Source organism: Carcharhinus amblyrhynchos, chromosome 8 (genome assembly GCF_965287045.1).
Source record: "Carcharhinus amblyrhynchos chromosome 8, sCarAmb.v2.hapA, whole genome shotgun sequence".
In the NCBI taxonomy this organism is placed as follows: Eukaryota; Metazoa; Chordata; class Chondrichthyes; order Carcharhiniformes; family Carcharhinidae; genus Carcharhinus; species Carcharhinus amblyrhynchos.
This window is the reverse complement of record NC_137331.1, coordinates 125,921,691-125,948,519: the sequence shown is the minus strand read 5'-3', so window position 1 is coordinate 125,948,519 and position 26,829 is coordinate 125,921,691. Positions and strand designations below refer to the sequence as shown.

The 26,829-nt window shown below is 44.2% G+C and overlaps 1 protein-coding gene across 3 annotated transcripts in view; it reads right to left on the bottom strand.

The window, feature by feature from the left end:
• Positions 1-26,829, bottom strand: part of atg9b (autophagy related 9B) — a 72,301-nt gene that overhangs the window by 22,862 nt on the left and 22,610 nt on the right. For all 3 annotated transcript variants that reach the window (XM_080194787.1, XM_080194785.1, XM_080194786.1), the window contains exons 3-7: positions 26,583-26,626; positions 12,589-12,653; positions 9,437-9,601; positions 3,021-3,162; positions 259-1,007 (exon numbers count right to left, since the gene is read on the bottom strand). In XM_080194787.1, coding sequence (XP_080050913.1) covers positions 259-1,007; positions 3,021-3,162; positions 9,437-9,601; positions 12,589-12,653; positions 26,583-26,626 — 1,165 coding nt within the window. The remainder of the gene's footprint in view (positions 1-258; positions 1,008-3,020; positions 3,163-9,436; positions 9,602-12,588; positions 12,654-26,582; positions 26,627-26,829) is intronic.

Sequence of the window (26,829 nt, the reverse complement as noted above, 5' to 3'; positions counted from 1 at the left end):
GGCACATCATAACATTCAGGGTTTTGGGCTAAGTGCAGGCAGATGGGGTTAGGTGGGAAATTGGGTGTTTCTAATGTGTCGGTGCAGACTTGATGGGCTGAAGGGCCTCTCCTGCACTGTATGAGTCTATGATACTCTGTACCTAACCCAATGCTATTCCCTCAGGAGTTTCCTACTTGCTGAGACATTGACTGAGAGCCAGCCTGATTGTGGTGCTGGCACAGAGCCTAATTGTCATTGCCTTCCTCTGGGCCTTACCTGCACACTGTCACCACAACACCCAGCACAGTGATGGCAGTCAGGATATGCTGCACCGTCAGCACGTCCTCATCATAGACAGTGAGGGCAATCAGCACGGCCAGGATGGAGCCTGAGAAAAAGGCCAGGTTCTGGGCGAAGATGGTGAGCAGCGGTGAGGTGAAGGAGTTCATGTACTTGGTGGCTGGTTTGTAGCCTCGGCTGAGCCGTGCCTGTAGCTCATGGTCGAGCTCATTGAAGTGTCGGAGGTACAGGCGGCCGAACAGGGACCAGCGGCGGGCACCCAGGCTTCCCGGCTCTCTCTTGATGACCTCAGTGTAACTGAAGAAGGCGTAGAGAATCTGCCAGACCAGGATGAAGGGGCAGAGCAGCAGGTTGGCGATTCCAATCAGCAGCACTGTCCGGCTGAGCTGCTGTGCCAACTCTAAACGGCTGCCAGAACGCTTGTACTTGGGGTGGAGGTTCCACTTGTTCTGGAAGAGAGACCCGGGGCCCCAGAAAAAAATCATCTCAAAATTGTACTTCAGCCCCTGGGAGAAGAAGATAACATCACCCAGCAGCGGGAGGCTGAGGCGGACTGGCAGCAGAGATTTGTTCACCATGGCCACCGTATAGTTCTTGAAGCGGAGGATGCGGTGATAGATGTCCAGCTCGGTTAGCTCCTTCTTGTGTATGCACATCTGCTGCTCTCGCTGAAGCAGGATCAGGCGGGCTTGGACCTCCTGCCAGGTATAATTACACAACTCCACCTAGAAAAAGCAGGGACAGCCACAGACCGTTAACCACGACTTGACATTCACAGTACCAGAGTGCTTACATTACTGGACCGGAAACTTAAAGAAATATAAATCCTAACGGGGCGGTTTGAAAAGGTGAAACATAAAAGTCTGGGATCAGATTGTGATGGTCACTCTGTTCCTTAGGGAAGGAAGCTGGCCATCCTTGCCCAGTTCAAGCCTACAGGAGAGGCCAGTCTCACACCAACACAGCTGACTCTTAGCAACCCCTCTGAAGTGGCCACATACAGTTATTGAGGTTTACAGCATGGAAACAAGCCCTTCGGCCCAAATTGTCCATGCCACCCTTTTTTTTAAACCCCTAAGCTTGTCCCAATTGCCTGCGTTTGGCCCAAATCCCTCTATGCCCATCTTACCCATGTAACTGTCTAAATGCTTTTTAAAAGATAAAATTGTACCCACCTCGACTACTACCTCTGGCAGCTTGTTCCAGACACTCACCACCCTCTGTGTGAAAAAATTGCCCCTCTGGAAACTTGTATCTCTCCCTTCTCACCTTAAACCTCTGCCCTCTAGTTTTAGACTCCCCTATCTTTGGGAAAAGATATTAACTATCTAACTGATCTGTGCCCCTCATCATTTTATAGACCTCTATAAGATCACCCCTCAGCCTCCTACGAGTAAAGAGTGAGGGTGAATGGTGTTTTTCTAGTTGGCAATCAGTGATGTGCCTCAGGGATCAGTGTTGGCAATTGTTCACGATTTTCATAAATGATTTGGTGTTGGGGACCAAGTGTAATGTGACAATTACAGATGACACTAAGATGGGTGGCAGAGCAAAGTGTGCAGAGGATGCTGGAAGCCTGCAAAGGGATATAGATAGTCTAACTGAGTGGACAAGAGCTTGGCAGATGGAGTACAATGTTGGTAAATGTGAGGTCATCCATTTTGCTAGGAATACTATTTAAATGGTAAAAAATTGCAACATGCTGCAGTGCAGAGGGATCTGGGTGTCCTTGTGCAGGAATCTCAAGGAGTTGGTTTGTAGGTGCAGCAGGTAATTAAGATGATAAATAGAATTTTGTCCTTCATTGCTAGAGGGATGGAGTTTAAAAAACAGTGAGATTATGTTGCAGCTGTATAAGGTGCTGATGAGGCCACACCTGGAGTACTGTGTACAGTTTTGGTCTCCCTACTTGAGGAAGAGTATACTGGCACTGGAGGGGGTGCAGAGGAGATTCACTAGGTTGATTCCAGCATTGACAGAGTTGGCAATATGAAGAGAGACTGAGTAGACTGGGGCCATACTCATTGGAATTCAGAGGAATGAGGGGAGATCATATAGAAACATAAGATTATGAAGGGAATAAATAAGATAGAAGCAGCAAAGTTGTTTCCACTGGTGGGCGAAACTAGAACTAGGGGGCACGGCCTCAAAATAAGTGGAAGCAGATTTAGGATTGAATTGAAGAGGAACTTCTTCACACACAAAGGGTTGTGAATCTGTGAAATTCCCTGCCCAGTGAAGCAGTTGAGGCTCCTTCATTGAATGTTTTTAAGGCAAGGATAGATAAATTTTTGAACTGTAAAGGAATTAAGGGTTATGGTGAGCGGGCGGGTAAGTGGAGCTGAGTCCACAAAAAGATCAGCCATGATCTTACTGAATGGTGGATTAGTCTCGAGGGGCCAGATGGCCTACTCCTGCTCCTAGTTCTTATATTCTACGCTCCAGAGAAGAAAGTCCTAGTCTACCCAGCCTCTCCTTATAACTCAAACCAACAAGTCCCAGAAGCATCCTAGTAAATCTTTTCTGCATTCTTTCTAGTTTAGGGCTGAGGGACACTAAATTGTCTGAAACTCCAAGGAGGCCCACAACTACCACACCAGGGCAAATAGGACTGACACACTGATATGCCTGAACGTGTACAGTGGAGGCAGATACCCACTCATACACCTGAACACAGAGTATGTCCAAGCATTCTGAATTGCCTCTCTGTTAATTGAGCAGTGAGTTATGGGCTGTACCGTGGGGATCTTCAGTGCTTTGATGTAGAACGTTCTGATTTCCCAGTAACTCAGCAGATTGCAGATGACTTTGACCAGTCGATAGACCCAGAACACGGCAGCCATGGTCAGGAGGAAAATAATCCAACCATTCTTCTGAATTCTAGCATGAATGGAAGGAGAGAAGTATCAACATGAGAAACAGGATCAGGAGGGAATCCATGCATCCTACTGATTTCAGAGATTAGCAGAAACACAGAAACTAGGAGGAGGAGGCGGCCCTTCGCCCCTTCATCTTGATCATCGAATACAATATCCTGATCCCTTTAGCCCCAAGAGCTATACCCAATTTCTTCTCGGAATCTCACAACGTTTTGGCCTCAACTACTTTGTGGGAATGAATTTCACACATTCACCACCCTCTGGGTGAAGAAATTTCTCCTCACCTCAGTTCCAAAATACTTACCCCTTATCCTCAAACTATGACCCCTAATTCTGGACTCCCTCATCATCGGGAACATTCTGAAACTAGAATTTTATAAGTCTCTGTGAGATCCCCTCTCATGCTTCCAAACTCCAGTGAATATAATCCTAACTGAGTTAGTCTCTCCTCATATGACAGACCTGCCATCCCAGGAATCAGCCTGGTAAACCTTCGCTGTACTCCCTCTATAGTAAGGACATCCTTCCTCAGATAAGGACACCAAAACTGTCACAACACTCCAGTGTGTCCTCACCAACACCCCGTACAATTGCAGCAAAGCCTCCCTAACCCTATACTCAAACCCTCTCACTATCAAGGCCAACATACCATTTGCCTTCTTTACTGCCTGCTATACCTGTGCACTTACTTTCAGCAACTGAACATAGAACATTTCAGTGCAGTACAGGCCCTTCGGCCCTCGATGTTGCGCCAACCGGTGGAACCAATCTACTGACCCTCTGACCTAAACTATTCCAATGTTATCCATATGCCTATCCACTGACCATTTGAACGCCCTTACAGTTGGCAAGTCCACAACTGCTGCAGGCAGGGCATTCCACGCCCTTACTTCCCTCTGAGTAAAGAACCTACCTCTGACATCTGTCCTATAATTACCACCCCTTAATTTAACACTATGTCCCCTCGTGTTAGCCATCACCATCTGAGGAAAAAGGCTCTCACTGTCCACCCTATCCAATCCTTTGATCATCTTGTATGCCTCAATCAGGTCACCTCGTAACCTTCTCTCCAATGAAAACAACCTCAAGTCCCTCAGCCTTTCCTCATAAGACCTTCCCACCATACCAGGCAACATCCTGGTAAACCTCCTCTGCACCCTTTCCAATGCCTCCACATCTTTCTTATAATGTGGCGACCAGAACTGTACGCAATACTCCAAGTGCGGCCGCACTTGTACAGTTGTAACATGACCTCACGGCTCCAAAATTCAATCCCACTACCAATAAAAGCTAACACACCGTACGCCTTCTTAACAACCTTATCAACCTGGGTGCCAACTTTCAGGGAGCTATGCACATGGACACCGAGATCTCTCTGCTCGTCAACACGACTAAGAGTCCTTCCATTAGCCCTATATTCTGTACTCCTGTTACTCTTACCAAAGTGAATCACCTCACACTTCTCCGTATTAAACGCCATCTGCCACCTCTCGGCCCAGCTCTGCAGCTTATCTATGTCCCTCTGCAAACTGTAACATCCATCCTCACTGTCTACAACTCCTCCGACTTTGGTGTCGTCAGCAAATTTACTAATCCATCCTTCTACTGATGCACAAAGACTTCAAGGTCTTGTTGAGTATCCACCTCTCTCAATTTACTCCCATTCAAGTAATAATCTGTCTTCCTATTATTGCTAGGAAAGTGGATAACCTCACATTTATCCACATTATACTCCACCTGCCATGCAGATGGCCACACACTCAGCCTGTCCAAATCACACTGAAGTATCCTCCTCACAGCTCACCCTCCCACCCAACTTTTTATCATCTGCAAATTTGGATATAATTCATTCAGTTCCCTCTTCCAAATCATTAATATATAATGTGAACAGTTGGGATCCCAGCACAGATCCCTGCAAAACCCCACTAATCACTGACTGCCAATCGGAGAGAAAAAAAACATTTATACTAACTCTTTGCTTCCTGTCTTCCAGCCAGCTTTCTATCCATCTCAGGACATTACCTGCAATCCCACGTACTTTGACTAAGATTGTCGTGTTTACGTTTGGGAATTTTAACTTGAGTCCTGTTCAGCAACGTAACAAAGACATTAAAACATTACACAGAGATACACATTGTAGATCAGAACGTCATCACATCATAAATTGTCACATCCAGGTTTCTTATATTCCAGCAGTGACTACACTTTACAGTGATTTAATTGGCTGGAAAGTCTTCGGGATGCCCTAAGATTGTGAAAGGTTCCTTTAAATTCAAAATCTTTCCATATAATGAAAATGTTGCATAAACCAGTCACACTGTAATTCCTGCCTCTGCCACTGGCAGAGCTGCAGCACCTCTACTGGTGAGAGGCTGACAGAAAGATTTTTAACACACAGTTAAATGAAGTTTCCGCTCTGAGATACCTTTGTCATTAACACATTCTGATCTCTAATGGGGCCGCTATTAGCACCCTTCTTAGTCATGACCACCACTATTTACAATTCCTTTGTCTTCTTGTCTATGAGAGCTTTGTCAATTCCATGAACCTCCCCCACTCCGGCACATCTTACCCTAACATTATAAATATCATCCTATTTTCCATGGATAACACCAAAATACTGCGGATACTGGAATCTGAAAAAAACAGAAAATACTAGAAAATTTCAGCAGGTCTGAAAGCATCTGTGGGGAGAGAATAGAGCCAAGGTTCTATGACACTCATCTAATCTTGAAATATTGGCTCTATTCTCCCTCCACAGATGCTGTCAGACCTGCTGAAATTTTCTAGTATTTTCTGTTTGTGAAATTTGTGCCTCGCCAAAGTCAGCATATCCCGGCAATGCATGGACGGGAAAAACAAAAACAACATCTCTTCTCCGAAAGTCCTGGGATTGCAACATAACATGAAATCAATACTTTCATTTAAAGGCTATTATTAAACTGACATTGAGCCTCGGGTATGCAGCGAATCCCGGATACTTACATTCAGGGAAATCAATTCACAGCAACAGCAGAAAACAAGGAGTACATTCACCCAGTATTTACACAATCAGGAGAATATTACCCCTTTAATATCCTCATCTGCAGTACAGAATCAGAAGTTGCCGCACCTATTTGACTGGGCGGCGTATTAACTCTGTGTGGGGAGTGAAGAGAGTGGGATTAGGTTGGGTGGGATATTAAACGGTTGGTGGGTGAGCAGGAGAGAGCATGATTGAACAGAGAAATGCCAGAAAATTGTTATAACAGAGACAGGAGACGGCAGAGATGAAAGGTCAGCAGTGAATCAGATGCCAGTGAGTCAAGGTGGGGCCTGAAATGAGTGTCTGGAGTGCAGCCAACGTGATGCTGTAAGCCTGTGACTTGTCAGTGACCCATCATATTAGGTTACAACTCAGCAAAAACAGTTCAATAAACATCAGAGTACATGGATATTACAGCTTTCAAATCTCTCCCCACTCACTCCCCCTTCCTAGTATAAATAATTCCCCTATTAGCTTCTGACATACACCACAGAAAATCATGGTGGCCGCAGATGATATATAATTCCCCCAGGGCAGGGTGTTTAGTCCCTCATCCTGCTGGAAAATCCACACTTAAGGTTGGTGTGTTGTCTCCTGCAGTCAAATCATTTTCTGCTGACTAAACTCATGCTTGAAGGATGATTACCTGACGTGTACCAGCTAAAATCCCCATGGAAATAAACACATGGAATCAACACTCCTGAGGTAGGAGGGCAATACAGAGAGAATCAGAATTAATAAGGCATGGGCGGGGGAGGGGGCAGGAAGAACAAACAGTGAAGACAGGAAGGAGGAGTGTGTAGCAGGAAGAGAAAGGGGGAGACAGAGTGGCAGGGGAGAGAGAGAGAGAGAGTTGGATCAGGAAAAGAGAGCGAGAGAGGCAAGAGAGAGGGAGTGGGAAGAAAGAGCGAGCAGTGGAAAAAGAGAGAGGGGGCTGGAATGGAGACAGGCAGGCTTGGAGAAGCAGTGATGAGGGATTGGAGTCACATCAACAGGGGTTTGGAATCATACTGAAACTTCCCTTTTGAAACCACTCGCCCTGGCAGCCCAGGTCCTAGCTGCTCGCTCATGTCACAGAGGAATGATTGGATTGAGAGATGACACGCAATTTCAATTTTTAGAGAATCTCCAACAACTATTAAAACCTGCAGGAATATTAATTTTCAGGGTTTGACTGGCACTATGTTAAGAAGTACGAAGAATTGTAATAACATTGCTTTGTGATCAGTCTTTCTCCTATCCATACTGGAGGTGGAGAAGTCCTTATTGTTCAGTGCATTTCAATGCGGAATCATATCTGAGATGCTACTATTCTGACACTAACCTGATGAAGTGTATCCCAGGACATTGTGGGAGGAAATTGTGGGTACTCTAGCAGAAATATTTGAATCATCCATAGTCACGGGTGAGGTGTCTGAAGATTAGAGTGTGGCAAATGTTGTGCCTTTGTTTAAAAAGGGCTCCAGGGAAAAGCCTGGGGACTATAGGCTGGTGAGCCTCACATCTGTGTTGGGTAAATTGTTGGAAGATATTTTAAGAGACAGGATCTACAGGCATTTAGAGATGCAAGGACTGATTAGGGACAATCAGCATGGCTTTGTGAGTAGAAAATCATGTCTCACAAATTTGAGTTTTTTGAAGGGGTGACCAAGAAGGTTAAACACCATCTGCCATTTGTTAATGTTAATGTTGTCTATATGGACTTTAGCAAAGCCTTTGACTAGGTAAGTTGTCGCATAAGGTTAAATCTCATGGGATCCAGGGTGAGGTAGCCAAATGGATAGAAAATTGGCTTGATGATAGAATAAGAAGTCTCACAACACCAGGTTAAAGTCCAACAGGTTTATTTGGTAGCACAAGCCATTAGCTTTCGGAGCGCTGCTCCTTCATCAGGTATGTTTACCCCAGTCCAATGCCAGTGTCTCCACATCTTAATGATAGAAGCCAGAGGGTGGTTGTCGAGGGTTGTTTTTCAAACTGGAGACCTGTGACCAGTGGTGTGCCTATGGGATCAGTGCTGGGTGCAGTATTATTTGTTATATATATTAATGAGAATATAGGAGGCATGATTAGTAAGTTTGCAGATGACACCAAGATTGGTGGCATAGTGGACAGTGAAGAAGGTTCTGTTAGATTGCAATGGGATCTTCATCAATTGGGACAGTGGGAGACAAATGGCAGATGGAGTTTAATTTAGATAAATGCAAAGTGTTGCATTTTGGTAGATCGAACCAGGGCAGGACTTACGCAGTTAATGGTAGGGCATTGGAGAGAGTTTCAGAACAAAGAAATCTATGGGTACAGGAAAATGGAGTGTTGAAGAAAGCATTCGGCATGCTTGGTTTCATTGGTCAGAACATTGAATACAGGAGTTGGGACATCTTGCTGAAATTGTACAAGACATTGGTAAGGCCACACTTGGAATACTGTGTATAGTTCTGGTTACCTTATTATTGAAAAGGATATTATTAAACTAGAAAGAGAGCAGAAGAGATTTACTAGGATGCTACCGGGACTTGACGGTTTGAGTTATAAGGAGAGGCTGGATAGACTGGGACATTTTTCTCTAGAGCATAGGAGGCTGAGGGGTGATCTTATAGAGATCTATAAAATAATGAGAGGCATAGATTAGCTAGATAGTCAATACCTTTTCCCAAAGGTAGGGGAGACTAAAACTACAGGGCACAGGTTTCAGGTGAGAGGGGAGAGATACAAAAGGGTCCAGAGGGGCAATTTATTTATTTTTTTACATAGAGGGTGGTGAGTTTCTGGAACAAGCTGCCTGAGGCAGTAATAGAGGTGGGTACAATTTTGTCTTTTAAAAAGCATTAGGCAGTTACATGGGTAAGATAAGTTTAGAGGGATATGGACCAAATGCGGGCAACTGGGGCTTGCTTCGGGGTTTTAAAAAAAAAAGAGCAGCATGGACAAGTTGGGCCAAAGGGCCTATTTCCATGCTGTAAACTTCTATGACCCTTTGACTCTCGCCCTTCTCCCACCATAATCACTTAATTTCCACATTCAATTGCTCATCTTGCACCTTAAGTGCCTGTGGTATTTATAAATAAATAACAGCAACAGAAGTCAATCTCACCCTTACTTTGACTGCTGGCAATGAGCCAATACATAAACTAACAGGTCTGAATAGGTTGATGTATCAGATTGGCTTGGCTCCTATCTTATCTACCCTGGGCAGACTCTTACCCTTTTCAATTTTTAACCTACTTGTAACATTAATAAATAAACTTACCTTGCTGTGCATTCCTCAGTGGGTAGAATCGCATCTGGGAGAGTGACTTTATTCCTCTCTGGGTGGCTGGAGCCTGTGTGATTTATGAACTTATTTGCAAATAGTACATCATATTCCACGCAGTTGAATAGGAAAGTTGTGAATAGAACAACAAATAAAAACTGCCTGAAATACAGGAGAGGGAGAGAACTCAATGAGAGTCAGACAAAATAACAAACTGTCTCCAACATTCTCAACCCTGACTCTAATTTTCTACCAATTTCTCTTGGAAGCATTGACTCTTGTTAAAGTTTGGGTTAGATTCTACAGGGAACTTGTACAAAATTTCCATTAAGTCTTAAAATATTATCTATTTCTTAATTATAACGATAAGGCCTTTACTGCTTGCCTGCAATATGGAGGCACAGTGGTTAACTGCTGCCTCACAGCACCAGGGATCCGGGTTCGATTCCCAGCTTGGGTCTATGTCTGTGAGAAGTTTGCATGTTCTCCCCATGTCTGTGTGGGTTTCATCCGGGTGCTCCAGTTTATTCCTACAGTCCGAAAGATGTGCTGGTTAGGTGCTTTGGCTATGCCAAATTCTCCCTCAGTATACCCGGACAGGCGCCTGAGTGTGGCGATGAAGGGATTTTCACAGTAACTTCATTGCAGTGTTAATGCAAGCCGATTTGTGACACTAATAAATAAACTTAAATTTTAACTCGTCATAAACCCCATCATCCTTAATCCCTCAGCCTCCTCCATCCCCTCTTATAAATTCCCTTTCTTTCCTGTGGACCAGATTATTAGTCTCCAGAAGAAAGGAGTAATTCTCTTTTTTTTTAAGAAGATTGGTCCTCAGCAGTCTTGACATGTGTGTCAGTGCTGAAAAGGTCATACCAGCATCAATCTCCTCAATATGATCTTTGGGTTCTGAATATGTGCAGAAGAATAGCCTTATGGAGTTGGGCCATATTCCCATTGTCAAACCAGGAACCAAACCTGTGCACGTGCAGTTTGATCATTTCATTTTCTTACAAACCAAAACCTGCACCGGGACAGAGTAGCAAACAAAAATAAAAGTGAACTAATGTGAAAGAAAGATCAGGAAGTCCAGAAGAAAATGCCATTGCTCAAAGAGGCATAGAAGATGCTGAACCAGAGAACGGGAACTGCAAAGAGCAGATTTCCCAGAAGTAAATCCCAGAAAACAGGGAATGGAACAGAAAAATGTTCCAGGAAGACAGTGGAAATCAAGGATCAGGAATCTGGAGAACAGATCCCGTTCAGTCAAGTTCAAGTAAGGAGTAGATGAAGTGGCTAAATTAAAAAGGCAAATCTGCAGAAAGCAGATATAAAGGGAAGTGGGCTTGTGAGAAGCTAGAGATCCAAGATGACCAGAAGGTTGACGACTTCTTAAAAAGGGTCCGTAAGCAATGGTGTTTTGTTGGCACAGCTGGGTATCAGAGAGAGAGTGCATGGAAAGCAAATCCTGAATGTAGACCAGGGCTGAAGAATACTGGGTGACAGGTTAAAACCCTGAAGGAGGATCCTTGGTCAAGGCTTCTTACAGAAAGCAAAGATTAGAATATTGCAAGATGTGTTATCAAGTGTGGCGATTGAGATGCTTGTGTGAAAGACAGAGTTCCAGTGAGACCAGTTGGCTCATAATATGACTAGCATTTGGGGGGCTGGGGCGGCGGGGGGGGACGCTGTTGGAATTAATAGATATCCGTAGAAGTTATTTGGGTAGCATCTGTCAGAGTGTGGTGTGTCTCACCACAAGTACAAGAGGAAAGAACCCAAAGGTGCCAATTCAGAATCTGATCCCTTCTCATGTTTTGCATTACAGCAAATTTTGAAACTTCTCTTCAACCCCGCAAGACAGTTCAAATGATGAAACATACCCAGTGCCTTGGAATCTGTTCACGTGGACTGTGTACTTACTGGCAACATTAGAATAGAAAGATTTTGTAACTTGTGTTATCCTCACATATTTGTAAGGGTGTGATCTGGATGAAGGAATGGTATGTTAGTTGATCTTTTCTTGTTTAATACACGTTTTATTATTTTGTTAAAAGTTCCTTAGCTGACTCCTGTGACTGTTCAATAGTCATCTTCCACATATCAAACCAAAATATAGAAGTTAGAAACTTTCAAGTTGGGTTCCAGCTCTGGGATCTGATTGATCTATTAGTAACATCAGCTGGGGATTGTAACAATATAACTGGGTATATTCACTGGTCAGCTGTAGCTCAAATAGCAGCATACCTGCCTGAGGTCTGAGGTTGAGTGTTCAAGTCCATTCCAGATTTAATTGGAAATGAAAGTCTTATTTGCTTTTCCTGGTCCTGGCCATCCTGAAGCCATTGCTCTGGATTTGTGAGATTGCATCTTGTATTGTTTGTTAAGTTTTGGTCTCCTTATTTAAGGAAGGATGTAAATAAATCGGAGGTAGTTCAGAGGAGGTTTACTGGATTGATTCCTGGAATGAGTGGATTGTCTTATACGGAAAGATTAGACAGGCTGGGCTTGTTTCCACTAGAGTTTGGAAGAGTGAGAGGTAATTTGATGAAAGCCTACGAGATCATGAATGATACTGACAAAGTGGACATGGAAAGGACTTTTTCCCTGAGTGCATCCAGAACTAGGTGCACTGTTTTAGAATTAGAGGTCACCTTTTTAGGACTAAGATGAGAAGAGTTGTGTGACTTTGGAACTCTGTCTCAGAAAGCACTGGAGGCGAGGTCATTGAATGTTTTTAAGGCAGAGGTAGATTGATCCTTGTTAGGCAAGGAAACCAAAGGTTAGTGAGGATAAATAGGGAACGTGGAACTCAACACTAACAGATCAGCCTTCATCTTATCAAATAGCAGAGTAAGCTCGAGGGGCCCAATGGCCAACATCTGCTCCTATTTTGTATTGGCTATCATGTCATGCCCTCCGAGTTGTATTTACATCTTCAGTACACTCCATATGTTAATGTTAGTGTTTTAGATCATATTTTTGTACAAAAGCTTTACTCTAAATTGTATCTGACCCATGCTGCACCTGTGCTAGCGTGTTCAATGAGACTATGTAGAGAGGGCTTTACTCTTTCTCCAACCGTCTGAACACTTCACTAACAGTATTGGACTGGGAAGCTAAGAGTCTCAACATAAAAATATACTTACACCAGCTCAAAGAATTCCGAGAGCATCATGCAGGCAAAGCCATTCTTCTGATGGAAGTGGTAGATGTGGATAAGAAGTTAAGGGTCATCTCAGTGTTCTGGCAATAAGTCTTGCAGACACTCCACTATATAGACCCTTATCCTGTGCAAAACCCTATTCCTGCCATTATATGGTGCACCACTGTAGATTTCATTGCTGGACATTCAGATGTACAGCCTACAGTACTGGCATTGCACCAGCACTGAAATTTCTGCATCACATTAATCACTCTAGCTCAGTGGCAGCATTCTGTCAATGAAAAGAGACACTGGTGTTGCTATTGCATTTGGCAGCATGAAACTGCCAGCTTCACCTGTTGCTCAAACTTCTGAAACACTTTACTCCTCTCCAGGGTAATCTGAGGGAGACTGGGCACTTCTCAGAGCTGACAGCAGCAGCTTTAGACCCATCCGTGAATTTGGTGGGGGAGGAATATACAGCGAACAATAACCTGGTCAGCATGGCCATTGTTCAGCAGATGGTTCAATCTTGCAGAGTGAACGAATGACTCAGGCCCTTTGCTAAATCCAACCTTATGGTGTACAAAGCTGTAGGAATCTGAACACAGATACTGAACAGTGAAAGTAGGCTTGTAGTAGACAGTAGCGATAACCCTTTAGCAGATTTCTCATTAGCACATCGAGGAAGGGGGACTTGTCAAGGCTGGAGCACATTAAGATGTATAAGGAAATTCTTACATGCAGATTCAAATAGAGCAAGTGCATCATCCATGCAGTGGAAATACATGTGTCGTGCGTACTCATGTGTGGGCCTAAGGCTGTTACTATTGAACCTAAAAAGTGCCTAGCCCAGATTGTTCTGGGAGGGTTAAGGTATCTCAAACATTTGAGCAACAGTAAGTTAGCAGTTCCACACTGCCAGTAAGCAGCAGTAACAGGAGTGTTATTTTCCATCAACAGGATGCTTCTATCAAGCCAAAAAGATGTTCTGTTTATCACAATTGTGAAGAATATAATACATGAACTTTGGTGCTGATGTGATGTCAGGTATGTTGGCTGTTATGTCCTGATGACCAGCAGATTGTGTCAAAGAGGGAATGCAGCAGTTCAAGAAGGTAGTTTACTACCACCTTCTCAAGCTCAACTCAGGATGAGCAAAAATGCTGGACTAGCCAGTGACATCCACATATCCTGAAAATGGTCAGCATGGTGGCACAGTGGCCTCACAATGCCAGGGACCCAGATTTAATTCCTAGCTTGGGTTACTGTCTATGCGGAGCCTGCACACATTCTCCCTGTGTCTGCACGGATTTCTCCTGGTGCTCCAATTTCTTCCCACACTCCAAAGATGTGTGCATTAGGTTGATTGGTCCTGCTAAATTGACCCTAGTGTCAGGGGGATTAGCAGGGTAAATATGTGGGGTTACAGGGATAGGATGGGATTGTTGTCAATGCAGATTCAATGGGCCAAATGACCTCCTTCTGCACTGTAGAGTTTCTATGATTAAAAAAGCACACCCCTTTGGTTGTTGCAATAGCAAAGTACTGACTATACTCAACCAACTCATGCTTGCAATACTCAAAGCAAGATGTCTAGCATTAGATTATATTCCACATCATCGAATTCAGGAAGCATAGAGGAATAACATGCCCCTGTTTACATAATGGAGACAAAGTAGAAAGGGTCGAGAGCTTCAAGTTTTTAGGTGTCCAGATCACCAACAACCTGTCTTGGCCCCCCATGTCAACACTATAGTTAAGAAAGTCCACCAATGCCTCTACTTTCTCAGAAAACTAAGGAAATTTGGCATGTCAGCTACAACTCTCATCAACTTTTACAGATGCATCATAGAAAGCATTCTTTCTGGTTGTATCACAGCTTGATATGGCTTCAGCTCTGCCCAAGAATGCAAGGAACTACAAAAGATCATGAATGTAGCCCAATCCATCATGCAAACCAGCCTGCCATCTACTGACTCTGTCTACTCTTCCCGCTGCCTCGGCAAAGCAGCCAGCATAATCAAGGATCCCCCACGCATCCCGGACACTCTCTCTTCCGCCTTATTCCATCAGGAAAAGAATACAAAAGTCTGAGGTCACGAACCAACCAACTCAAGAACAGCTTCTTCCCTGCTGCTGTCAGAGCTTTGAACAGCGTTACCTTGCATTAAGCTGATCTTTCTCTACACCCTAGCTATGACTGTAACACTACACTCTGCACTCTCTCGTTTCCTTCTCTATGAACAGTATGCTTCATCTGTACAGCACGCAGGAAACAATACTTTTCAATACATATGACAATCATAATGTGGAGTTGCCGACATTGGACTAGTGTGGGCACAGTAAGTAGCCTCACTACACCAGGTTAAAGTCCAACAGGTTTATTTGTAGCACGAGCTTTCAGAACGTTGCCCTTTCATCAGTTCTCTCCCAGACTGTGAGCTGATCATGGACTATGTATTGTACTCTGCAGACAATGTCACTCTCCAATCTCCCATTGATCCTTTTCTCTGTCAAGCACCTCACTCCACAATACCTACAGGTACCATCATCACACTGTCTTAGTAGCTCATTCACAATCTCAGTCTGTCACTTCTGAAGGAATGGTCACAGTACTTGGTTTCTGCGACTTAGGTCACATGATAAAGTTCCTTTCCTTTCTAGTGTTTCTATTTGGTATCTTCTCCATCGACCGTGTTATATTGGTTCTTGTACATTTCTATTAGTGTGACCAATTCAGCAAACCTGTTCCGGCATGTAATCTCAGGTTCCTGTTCTGCCTGAATTGCCACTTTGTCTAGTTCCCTCCGGCACAACTCCTTCAACTGGATAGCTTCAATTTCCAATCGCTTTCTTTTGTTTCCTGCGTCAACCTATCTTATGCTCGAGAAACCTTCAAGTTTGCACAATTCCAAACATAATCTTGCATGGAACAGTTCCATACAGGGTTGTGACTTTCTGAGCTCTCTCCCAGACTGTGAGCTGACCATGTATTACACTCTGTGGACGGTAGCACTCTCCAACCTCCCATTGTTTATTAATACATCTGCTTTCTCCACCGCCTGCACTCAGCTTCCACCAGTTGCAGTTTGGTCTCGGCTAGTTCCAGCTCCTGCAGTCGTTATTTTAATAATTCTTTGCCCGTATCTTGATATTCATCTGAAGTACCCTTCAATGAACTGACAATTTTAACTGACCCATCTTTGGTAAGAGAGTTCTCTGCAGTGAATGGAGTCTTCAACCTGTTTCCAAACTGGTTCCAACTTAGCTTTATTTCCAATAGTTGCCTTCTCAATCTTCCACCCAATTCTGAGCTGATTCATTTGTATCTGAAGATTAAACAGTTCTTCTTGGTTTCTAAATTCTCATTCTCAGTTTGTGCAAGTTTAATTCTTAATCCATTGCTCTGCTTTTCCAATCAATTCACTTTACCCATTTCTGAGTTTCTTCCACGGTGAACCCTTCATTCCCTTCTAACGTTTAACCATAATCTGGTCTCACCTCCATCCTAAATGATCTAGTCTGAAGATTCAGGGTAGACTATTTAGGACAGAGGTGAGGAGACATTTCTTCACTCGGTGAGCCTGTGGAATTCATTACCGCACGAAGCAGTTGATGCCAAAACGTTGAATGTATTCAAGAGGTGGCGGATATCGCACTTGGGGCGAATGGGATCAAAGGTTATGGGGAGAAAGCAGGATTAGGCTATTGAGTTGGACAGTCAAAATCAGTCATGATCACAATGAACGGCAGAGTAAGCTCAAAGGGCCAAATGGCCTCCTCCTGTTCCTATCTTCTACATGCTCCCTTCTCATGCTTTGCATGTTTTCGGTGAACCATCACTTTTTTGTTGTAGTTAAGGAAACTCTAACTCTACATTCAACATTTCTTCCTCATTATATTTATTTGACAATTCTCTGGAATTGCTAACTTGCTCCAACAGTTGTGTTCTCTCTTTGGATCTGTTCATTGCCAAGTCGTCCTCAGCAATCTCATATACCGAACAGTTTCTGCCTCTCTGCAGAATGCCAATTTCTTCAGATCATTTGTGTTTTCACTTGACTGGTAGTTTGATTAATTAACTGGATCTCTAAAAATTCCCAATCATGGTTAAGATCTCATTTCTGTTTCAATAGCACGGTGACTGTTGCAGTAGATGGTACAGGATGTCTTACATTGAGCACCATGGATCAAATCTTTGATGCGTTTTACGCAGACAACACCCATCATAAAACTGATAGTATCCACTACATTTGATTTATTATTGTCACATGTATTGGGATACAGTGAAAAGTGTCTTTTCTTGCATGCTATACAGAATAAGCACACCTTTCAGAGTGAAAAAGGGAAAAGGAGAGGGTGTAGAATATAGTGTTGTAATTAGAGATAGGGTGAAGAGAAAGATCAGCTTAATATATAATAGGTCCATTCAAAATAGGTTCCATTCATTGCAGATTTGATAGGGTATTTTAAGAGACTTTTAGATAAGTATATGGAACTTAGTAAGCTAGAGGGTTATAGGTAAGCCTAGTAATCTCTAAGGTAAAAACATGTTCGGCACAACTTTGTGGGATGAACGGCCTGTATTGTGCTGTAATTTTTCTATGTTTCTAAAAGTCTGATGGCAACAGGGAAGAAGCTGGTCTTGAATCTGTTGGTATGCGATCTTGGTCTTTTGTATCTTTTTCCGATGGAGGAAGGTGGAAGAGAGCACCTGCGGGGTGCCTGGGGCCCTGGGCTGTTCTCGAGTAAAAAGTCTGACAACACCAGGTTTTAGTCCAACCTATTTATTTGATAATATACTCACTAGCTTTCGGGTTAGCCCCTTCGTCAGGTGAATGGAGAGTTCTGGCCTCAGACAGAGCATATAAAGCACAGACAGTTTAGAGATTACTGATTAAAATGCGAATCCTTACACCTAACCTGCACTTCACTGCACAGAATCTTCAACCGATGCTATACACTAGATACATCGATGACATTTTCTTCCTTTGGCCTCATGGTGAACAATCACTGAAACAACTATTTGATGATATCAACAAATTCCACCCCACCATCAGACTCACCATGGACTATTCCCCAGAATCAGTTGCATTCTTGGACACACGCATCTCCATTAAGGACGGTCACCTCAGCACCTCACTGTACCGCAAGCCCACAGACAATCTCACAATGCTCCACTTCTCCAGTTTCCACCCTAAACATGTTAAAGAAGCCATTCCCTATGGACAAGCCCTCCGTATACACAGGATTTGCTCAGATGAGGAGGATCGTGACAGACACCTCCAGACCCTGAAAGATGCCCTCATAAGAACAGGATATGGTGCTTGACTCAGATCGGCAGTTCCGATGCACCACAGCGAAAAACCGCACCGATCTCCTCAGAAGGCAAACACAGGACACAGTGGACAGAGTACCCTTCGTCGTCCAGTACTTCCCCGGAGCAGAGAAGCTACGACATCTTCTCCGGAGTCTTCAACATATCATTGATGAAGATGAACATCTCGCCAGGGCTATCCCCACACCCCCACTTCTTGCTTTCAGACAACCACACAACCTCAAACAGACCATCGTTCGCAGCAAACTACCCAGCCTTCAGGAGAAGTGACCACAATACCACACAACCCTGCCACAGCAACCTCTGCAAGACATGCCGGATCATCGACATGGATACCATCATCACACGTGAGAATACCATCCACCAGGTACATGGTAAATACTCTTGCAACTCGGCCAACATTGTCTACCTGATACATTGCAAGAAAGGATGTCCCGAAGCATGGTATATTGGGGAGACCATGCAGACGCTACGACAACGGATGAATGAACATCGCTCGACAGTCACCAGGCAAGACTGTTCCCTTCCTGTTGGCGAACACTTCAGTGGTCACGGGCATTCAGCCTCTGACCTTCGGGTAAGCATTCTCCAAGGCGGCCTTCACGACACACGACAGCGCAGAGTCGCTGAGCAGAGACTGACAGCCAAGTTCCGCACACGAGGACGGTCTCAACAGGGATCTTGGGTTCATGTCGCACTATCTGTAACCCCCGTGACTTGCCTGGGTTTGCAAAACCTCACTTACTGTACTGTCTGGAGACAATACACATCTCTTTAAACTGTGATCAGTGCTCCTTCCACTCACATTATCAGCCACTTCAGGTCTTGAACAGCAGGTTAGGTGTAAGGATTCGCATTCTAATCAGTAATCTGTAAACTGTCTGTGCTTTATATGCTCTGTCTGAGGCCAGAATTCTCCATTCACCTGATGAAGGGGCTAACCCGAAAGCTAGTGAGTATATTATCAAATAAATAGGTTGGACTAAAACCTGGTGTTGTCAGACTTTTTACTGTGTTTACGCCAGCCCAACGCCGGCATACCCACATCTGTTCTCGAGTCCCATGCTATGGCCTCTGTTGCTGAGTTCCACTTCTGCTTTTCTCTCATTTTTTTTTACCTTTTATGCAAGTCTTCATTCTCTAACTCCAGATCCTTCACCACTTGTTGGTGAATGTCGTACTGTTTCTTACCGGTCTGAACAGATTTTTTTTATTTGATGGGATGTGAGCGTTACTGGCTGGGCCAACATTTATTGCCTGTCCTTTAGTGGCCTCCATTTCAGAAGACATTTGAGAATCAACTACATTGCTGTAGGCCTGGAGTCACATTTAGGCCAGACCAGGTAAGGATGGCAGATTTCTTCTCCTAAAGAACATTGGTGAACCAGATGGGTTTTTACCACAAGTGACAATGGTTTCATGGTCATGATTAGATTCTTAATTCCAGATTTTTAAGTTTCAAACTTCACCATCTACCATGGCAGGATTTGAACCCAGTCCCCAGATCTTGTTCTGAGTCTCTTCTAGTCCAGTGACGAACCATTTCCTAGCTACTTTCACCTTTTCGTTATATTTTTCTTTTCTTAGCTTTGACATGACTGGGCCACTTCTTAATTAGATTACGAAAAGTACAGCACAGGAACAGGCCCTTCAGCCCTCCACAACTGTGCCAATCATGCCCTAACTGAACCAAAAAACTTCTGCCCTTACGCAGCATCCATATCTCCCTATTCGTTCCCCATTAACGTACCCATGCAAATGCCTCTTGTTGCTAATGTGCCTGCTTCCACCACCACCTCTGGCAGCACGTTCCAGACACCCACCATTCTCTGCATGAAAAATTTCCCTCACACATTTCCTTTAAACTTTCCCCCTCTCACCTTGAACCTGTGCCCCCTTATAATTGACACTTCCACCCTGGGAAAAAGCCTCTGACCACGCGCACTGTCTAGGCCTCTCATAATTTTGTCGACGTCTATCAGGTCGCCCGTCAGTCTCCATCTTTCCAGTGAAAACAATCCTAGTTTATTCAACCTCTCCTCATAGGCAGCACCCTCGAGACCAGGCAACATCCTCTCTCCAAAGCTTCCATGTCCTTCTGTTAGTGTGGTGACCAGAACAGTACACAATACTCCAAATGCAGCCTAACTAATGCAACATGATTTCCCAACTCCTGTACTCAATGCCCCAGCCAATGAAGGAAAGCATGCCATATGCCTTCTTAATCACCTTGGCCATCTGTGTTGCCACTTTTAGGGAACTGTGAACCTGTAGGGGGCAGCATGGTGGCACAGTGGTTAGCACTACTGCCTCACAGTGCCAGGAACTTGGGTTCAATTCCCAGCTTGGGTCACCGTGTAGAGTTTGCACATTCTCCGTGTCTGCGTGGGTTTCCTCCAGGTGCTTTGGTTCCCTTCCACAGTCCAAAGATGTGCGGGGTAGGTGCATTGGCCATGCTAGATTGTGCCTTAGTGTCAGCGGACCAGTTAGAGTAAATATATGGGGTTATGGGAATAGGGCTGGGTGAGACTGTAGTTGATACATACTTGATGGGCTGAATAGCCTCCATCTGCATTGTATGATTCTATGAACCTGCTCTCCCAGAATCCTCTATGTTAATATTCCTAAAGGTTTTGCCATTTATGGTTTAATTCGCACCTAACCTTGCATTTGTCTAGATTAATCTCCATCTGCCATTTTTATGTCCAAGTCTCCAAGCAATCTGTATTTTATATTCCTCTGACAATCCCCAGCACTATCAGCAATTTTGCCAATCTTCGTGTCATCCCAAACTTACTAATTAGACCCCCTACCCCCCCACATCTTCCTCCAAATCATTTATATATACACTACACACAGAGATCCCAGTATTGATCCCTGTGGAACACAACAGCTACAGATCTTCATCCTGAAAAATATCTTTCCACTGCTACTCTGACTTCTATAACCAAGCCAGTTCTGTATCCATTTAGCCAGCTCACCCGAATCCCATGTGATTTTAGTTTTTGTACCAGTCTGACGTGAGGAACCTTGTCAAATGCCTTACTAAAGTCCATATAAACTACATCCACAGCCCTTCCCTCATCAATTATCTTCGTCACCTCTTCAAAAAACTCAATCAAGTTGGTGAGATGTTATGGGTCACAAACTTTTACATCATTTACTATTTGCTGTGGTTCTCGGTGATGTGGCTTGTCTTACTTTCTGACTGATTACAGCTTATTATTTGCTTGTAGTTTATTGCTACAATTTCAAGGAATATCTTGTTACTGTACAAAAGGATAGGACACAACCCAGCTTTGCTTTCTATTCTTCATTTAGTTATTTAGGATTTTCCGTTGCCCTCTCCAGGGTTTCTCAGTAACCCCCCCCCCCCCCCACCCCCGGAGGATTTTCACTGTCTACTCTGAGTCTGATGTTGCCTCTTGCTTGAGAGCTAATTACCTCCTCTGAGATCCAGCACTGCCTTTTCTCTGAGGTCTTAATTTCCTCCTTTGAGGTCCTGCATTGCTAACGAACTCTCTTTTTAGAATTGCTCTCTATCTGGAGTCTTCTCTGATATTTCCATCCCTTGTTCCTTCTTCCTTTCATTAAATGTTGTACAACTTTAAATGCATAGTACTTTAAGACTGTCAGCTTTTAAAAAAATTCCACGGTCTGTGCTTTTTCTGTGCTTTGGCAGCTCCTCCTGTTGGACTTATTTTTAAGCTGTTAACTTATCTTTTTTCTGTCAGAAGATTTTTACTTTGATGTCTAGAGTTCTCTTGTTTTTCCTGGCTGGACAGTGTTTTTATTTCTAAATGTGCCTTTTTTTTAAAAATTAATTTCGTTTCCATTTTAGGACCATTATCTTTTAACTTTTTAAACAGATTTTCTTTTATTCTTTAGCGGAGAGGACTTATCTTGTTCCGAAACTGCTAATTGTCACTGCCTGTAGCCTGTTAGTGCAAGCGCGGACCCCTGCAGGCTCTGAATCTGCAACCTCAGCTTTTCATTTTCCTGCGCTAATGGGACAAGCGCTGCAGTTCCCGGAGACATTTTCTCTTTTTCATTCTGAATGTGTTTAACTGCAGCACATACCCTTTAAAGTCCAAAATACATCTTTCCAACAGCTGGTTATATCTTCCTTTTATCCAAAATATATTCCTGTCCTTTTTTAGCTCAAGTTTCTTGTTCCTGAACACTAATCAATCATTCTTCATTTTAATTTTTCACATCTTTCCAAATCTCTTGACTGGTTAGTCACACCGGGTTTGTGACTCTGTCTGTCCCTATCTTGACAACTCTGAGTTTACTTGTGTCATAAAACAGCCACTCAGGTGGGTATCCTCTTTTCCAAACTTAACCAAAGCTGATTCTGACAGGTAGGCAGCACCATCCAGCTCAATGCCGATATCCGACCTTTTCACAGTACTCATTTTATTTTTGTCCTTAGCTCTGATATGACTGGGCTGCTTCTCAATTACATTAGGGTCACAACATTCCCCTCAGTGTCTATTTGCTGTGGTTCTCGGTTATTCAACTTTTTACTTCACTCTTCTGCTGCTGTTTGTCTTACTGTTTACCGCTTAACATTTGCCTGTAGTTTGCTACAATTTCAAGGAACTTCTCATTACAGTACAAGTGGAGTGTCACAGTAGCTAGCACTGCTGCCTCTCAGTGCCAGGGCCCTGGGTTCGATTCCTGGCTTGGGTCACTGTCTGTGCAGAGTCTGCACATTCTCCGTGTCCGAACATAAGAACATAAGAAATAGGAGCAGGAGTAGGCCATCTAGCCCTTTGAGCCTGCCCCGCCATTCAATAAGATCATGGCTAATCTGTCGTGGCTCAGTTCCACATTCCCGCCCTCTCCCCATAACCCTTAATCCCCTCTTATAAAAAACCCATCAACCCGCGTCTTAAAAATATTTAGCGAGGCAGCCTCCACCACCTCAACGGGCAGAGAATTCCAGAGATTCACCACCCTTTGAGTGAAGAAGTTCCTCCTCAACTCCGTTCTAGACCGCCCCCCCCCTTTATCTTGAGGCTGTGCCCCCTAGTCCTACTGTCCTTTCTGAGCGGGAAGAGCCTCTCCACCTCTATCCTATCCATCCCATTCATCATCTTATACGTCTCAGTGAGATCTCCCCTCATTCTTCTAAACTCTAACGAGTACAAACCTAATTTATTCAGCCTCTCCTCATAGCTCAACCCCCTCAACTCCGGCATCAGCCTAGTAAACCTCCTCTGCACTCCCTCCAAGGCCAAAATATCCTTGCGTAAGTGCGGCGACCAAAACTGCACACAGTACTCCAGCTGCGGCCTCACCAATGCCCTATACAGCCACAGCAAGACCTCCCTACTTTTATATTCAATCCCCCTCGCTATGAAGGCCAGCATCCGCCTTCCTGACCACCTGCTGCACCTGCAGGCTGGGTTTTTGCGACTCATGCACAAGGACCCCGAGGTCCCTCTGCACTGTCGCCTGCTGCAGTTTTTCGCCACCTAAGTAATAGTCCTTCCTACCAAAGTGGACCACCTCGCACTTGCCAACATTAAATTCCATTTGCCAGTTCCTGGCCCATTCGCCCAGCCTATCTAGATCCTTCTGCAGACTCTCCACACCCTTCGCGCAATTTGCCGTTCCACCAATCTTGGTGTCATCAGCAAATTTCGACACCCTACACTCGGTTCCCTCCTCCAGATCATCTATATAAATGGTAAATAGCTGAGGCCCCAGCACCGACCCCTGGGGCACTCCACTAGTCACCAACCGCCAATCCGAATAGCACCCATTAACCCCCACTCTCTCCCTCCTATTTGACAACCAATCCTCTATCCACGCTAACACCCTACCCCCAACTCCATGCCCCCTTACCTTCTGCAATAACCTCTTGTAAGGTACCTTGTCAAACGCCTTCTGAAAATCCAGAAAGACCACATCCACCGGCTCTCCTCTATCCACCGCCCTAGACACATCCTCATAGAACTCCAATAAATTTGTCAGACACGACTTCCCCTTAACGAAACCGTGCTGCGTCTGCTCTATCAAGCAATTCCCCTCAAGATGCCTCGCTATTTCCTCCTTGATGACGGATTCTAACATTTTACCTACAACAGATGTTAAACTAACCGGCCTATAATTCCCTGCCTTTTGCCTGCCACCCTTCTTAAACAACGGCGTAACATTAGCCGTTTTCCAATCTTCCGGCACTTCCCCGGAGTCCAGCGATGTTTGGAAAATAACCACCAAGGCATCCACTATCACCTCCGCCATTTCTTTCAGAACCCTCGGATGCATTCCATCCGGTCCTGGGGACTTGTCCACAATCAGTCCCTCCAGTCTGTCGAGCACTGCCTCGATAATGTCAATAATGTTATTCAGGCCCTCCACTCCTACCACCTTTCCATCGCTAACACCCGGCAAATTATTCACGTCCTCCTCCGTGAAGACCGAAACAAAAAAGTTATTCAAGACCTCAGCCATTTCCCCATCCCCTACCACTAAGTCCCCCGTCTCATCCTCTAAGGGTCCAACGTTCACCCTAGCCAGCCTCTTCCTTTTTATCCTCCTGGTGCTCTGGTTTCCTCCCACAGTCTGAAAGATGTGCTGGTTAGCTGGATTGGCCACGCTAAATTCTCCCTCAGGTGTACCGAACAAGCGCCGGAGTGTGGCGACTAGGAGATTTTCACAGTAACTTCATTGCAGTGTTAATGTAAGCCTGCTTGTGGCACTAATAAATAAATTTTAACTTTTACGATGGGATACCACCGAGTCTAGCTGCCTTCATCTTTTCATTTTGTCATTTAGGGTCTTTTGGTGTCCTTCTTCTTCAACATCTTTCACTGCCTACTCTGAAGTCTGGCGTTGTCTCCTGATTGAGGGCTTATTACCTCCTCTGAACTCCAGCATTGCTTTTTTTCTGAGCTCTTAATTTCCTCCGCTGAGGTCTTGCGTTACTTACACACCCTCTTTTTCGAGTTGCCCTATATTTGAGGTATTCTTCGATTTTCCTGCAGCTTATTCCTTCTTGTGGTTTTGTATTAAATGTTGTCCAACTTTAAATGAATTACCGCTTTAAGACTGTTAACTTTTTTTTAAAAAGTGCCACAGCTGCTGTTTCTCTCTGTCTGTGCCTTTGGAGTTTTGGAGAGAAATTACAGCTCCTCTTTTGTGGGGCCCCTTTTAGATGATTAACATCACTTTTTTTTCTGTTAGAAGACATCCACAATGATTTTTCATTCCTTGTGGCTATCTGGAGAGTGCAATTTTCTGTCCTTCTCCTGGTGCCATTCTTTTTGATAATTTTACCAGTAGCTGTCTGATCGGGACCCTCATCTTCCTTGAACACAGCTTCTTTTTTTCTCTTTAGGTTGCAGAGGACATCTATTGTTTCAAAAAGCCGGTCTTCATTGCCTGCAGTCCCTCAATACCAGGATTTCCTACTGGTCCTCCTGTCGACTCTTCACATCAGGAGAGCTGCAAATCTCAGCTTCTCACTTTGTGTTTCTGGGACAAGTTCTGCAATCTCCTGAGGCTTTTATTCTCTTTTCTCTCATTTTAGCCTCTGAACTTAACTAACTGCAGCAAATCTCTACTGTCTACCCAATTCTTTGCTTTTTAAAATCTGGACAATAGCTATCCTTTAGCTGGGTAGATCTTTTTACTTCAACCACTCCTGTCCTTTTCTGTTGAGCTGAAGTCTCACTTCTCTTGCGCCTGAAGGCTGATCTCTCTTCATTTTTAAGTTTTCTATATTTTCCCAAACCTCTCGACTCGCTGGCCTCTTCGGGTTTGTTACTTTGACTGCCCCTCAGAGTCTGGCACTACCCTGACAGCTCAGTCCATTCACCCAGAAAGAGTATCACTGTTTTTCAAGCTTCAATTAAATCAGGCGCTTAAAGAATGATCACCTCATCAGCAATATGTTATGCAGTGGCATTCCATGCATCAAGAAATTTCAGGTTTTGCTAGGCACAAAAGATATTTACTGAACAAGAGAAACTTGGTACAGGAGTTTGCAATCCTAGGCTGTCTTTTAGCAGCCTTCCCAGTTATTCAGGTCTTTATATGCTTACTACATGGTTCCTGATGTATTTTACCCGAGAGGACTTCACCCTCTGGGGAGATCACTCACTCTGTTTCCATTAGTCCTTGAAATCAGGTGATCCTCTTCTTCTGTGTTGACTTTCTAATGACTTCAATCAGGCCATTGAGGTTGGTCTAATAGGAATCCCCTAATTGAGGAGTCAACTGATGGGCCAAAGAGGGAGACTTTTCCTCATATTTAATGGGGAGTGTTGTTTCCTCTAGCACTCACGGAGGTAGACTGCTAACTGCGAGCACTCTGTGTACAGCTGTTGGAATGGTAAATAAAGCTATTTTGGTGAAGGACTTCCATCTCTGAAGACTTATTACAGCCTTAAAGACACAGACACCACACATACAGCACAATGTAGATCTTCTGCTTTACAGAAGATACACCCCCCCCCCCACCCTCGCTGACTTGCCCCATCCATCCCACACCCTCACTGCCTTGCCCCGTCCATACCGCACCCTTGCCGGCCCCTCCTCCATGTACTCAGCTTTGGCCTAGAGCAATCACTGTGTTCTCTATCGGACAACTCTCATTTTACAATCACAACAAGAAGTCAATGCACTTTGTTCAAAAAGGATATTCTTGTGAAGAAATTATCAAGGTTCTTAATATGATGCCACGAATCTGTAAAACAACAAGAAGAAAATTAGCCAGTTCCGCACTCATTTAGCACTGTACATGACTTCCATAACTTTGCCTGTGTCTGCTCTGACTTTAGCTCAGCTGCTGCTGAAACCCACATCCATGCCTGTTACCTCCAGACTCAACTGTTCCAATGTCCTCCTGGCTTCTCCCTCCAGAAACATGAACTAATAGGGTCATTTTAA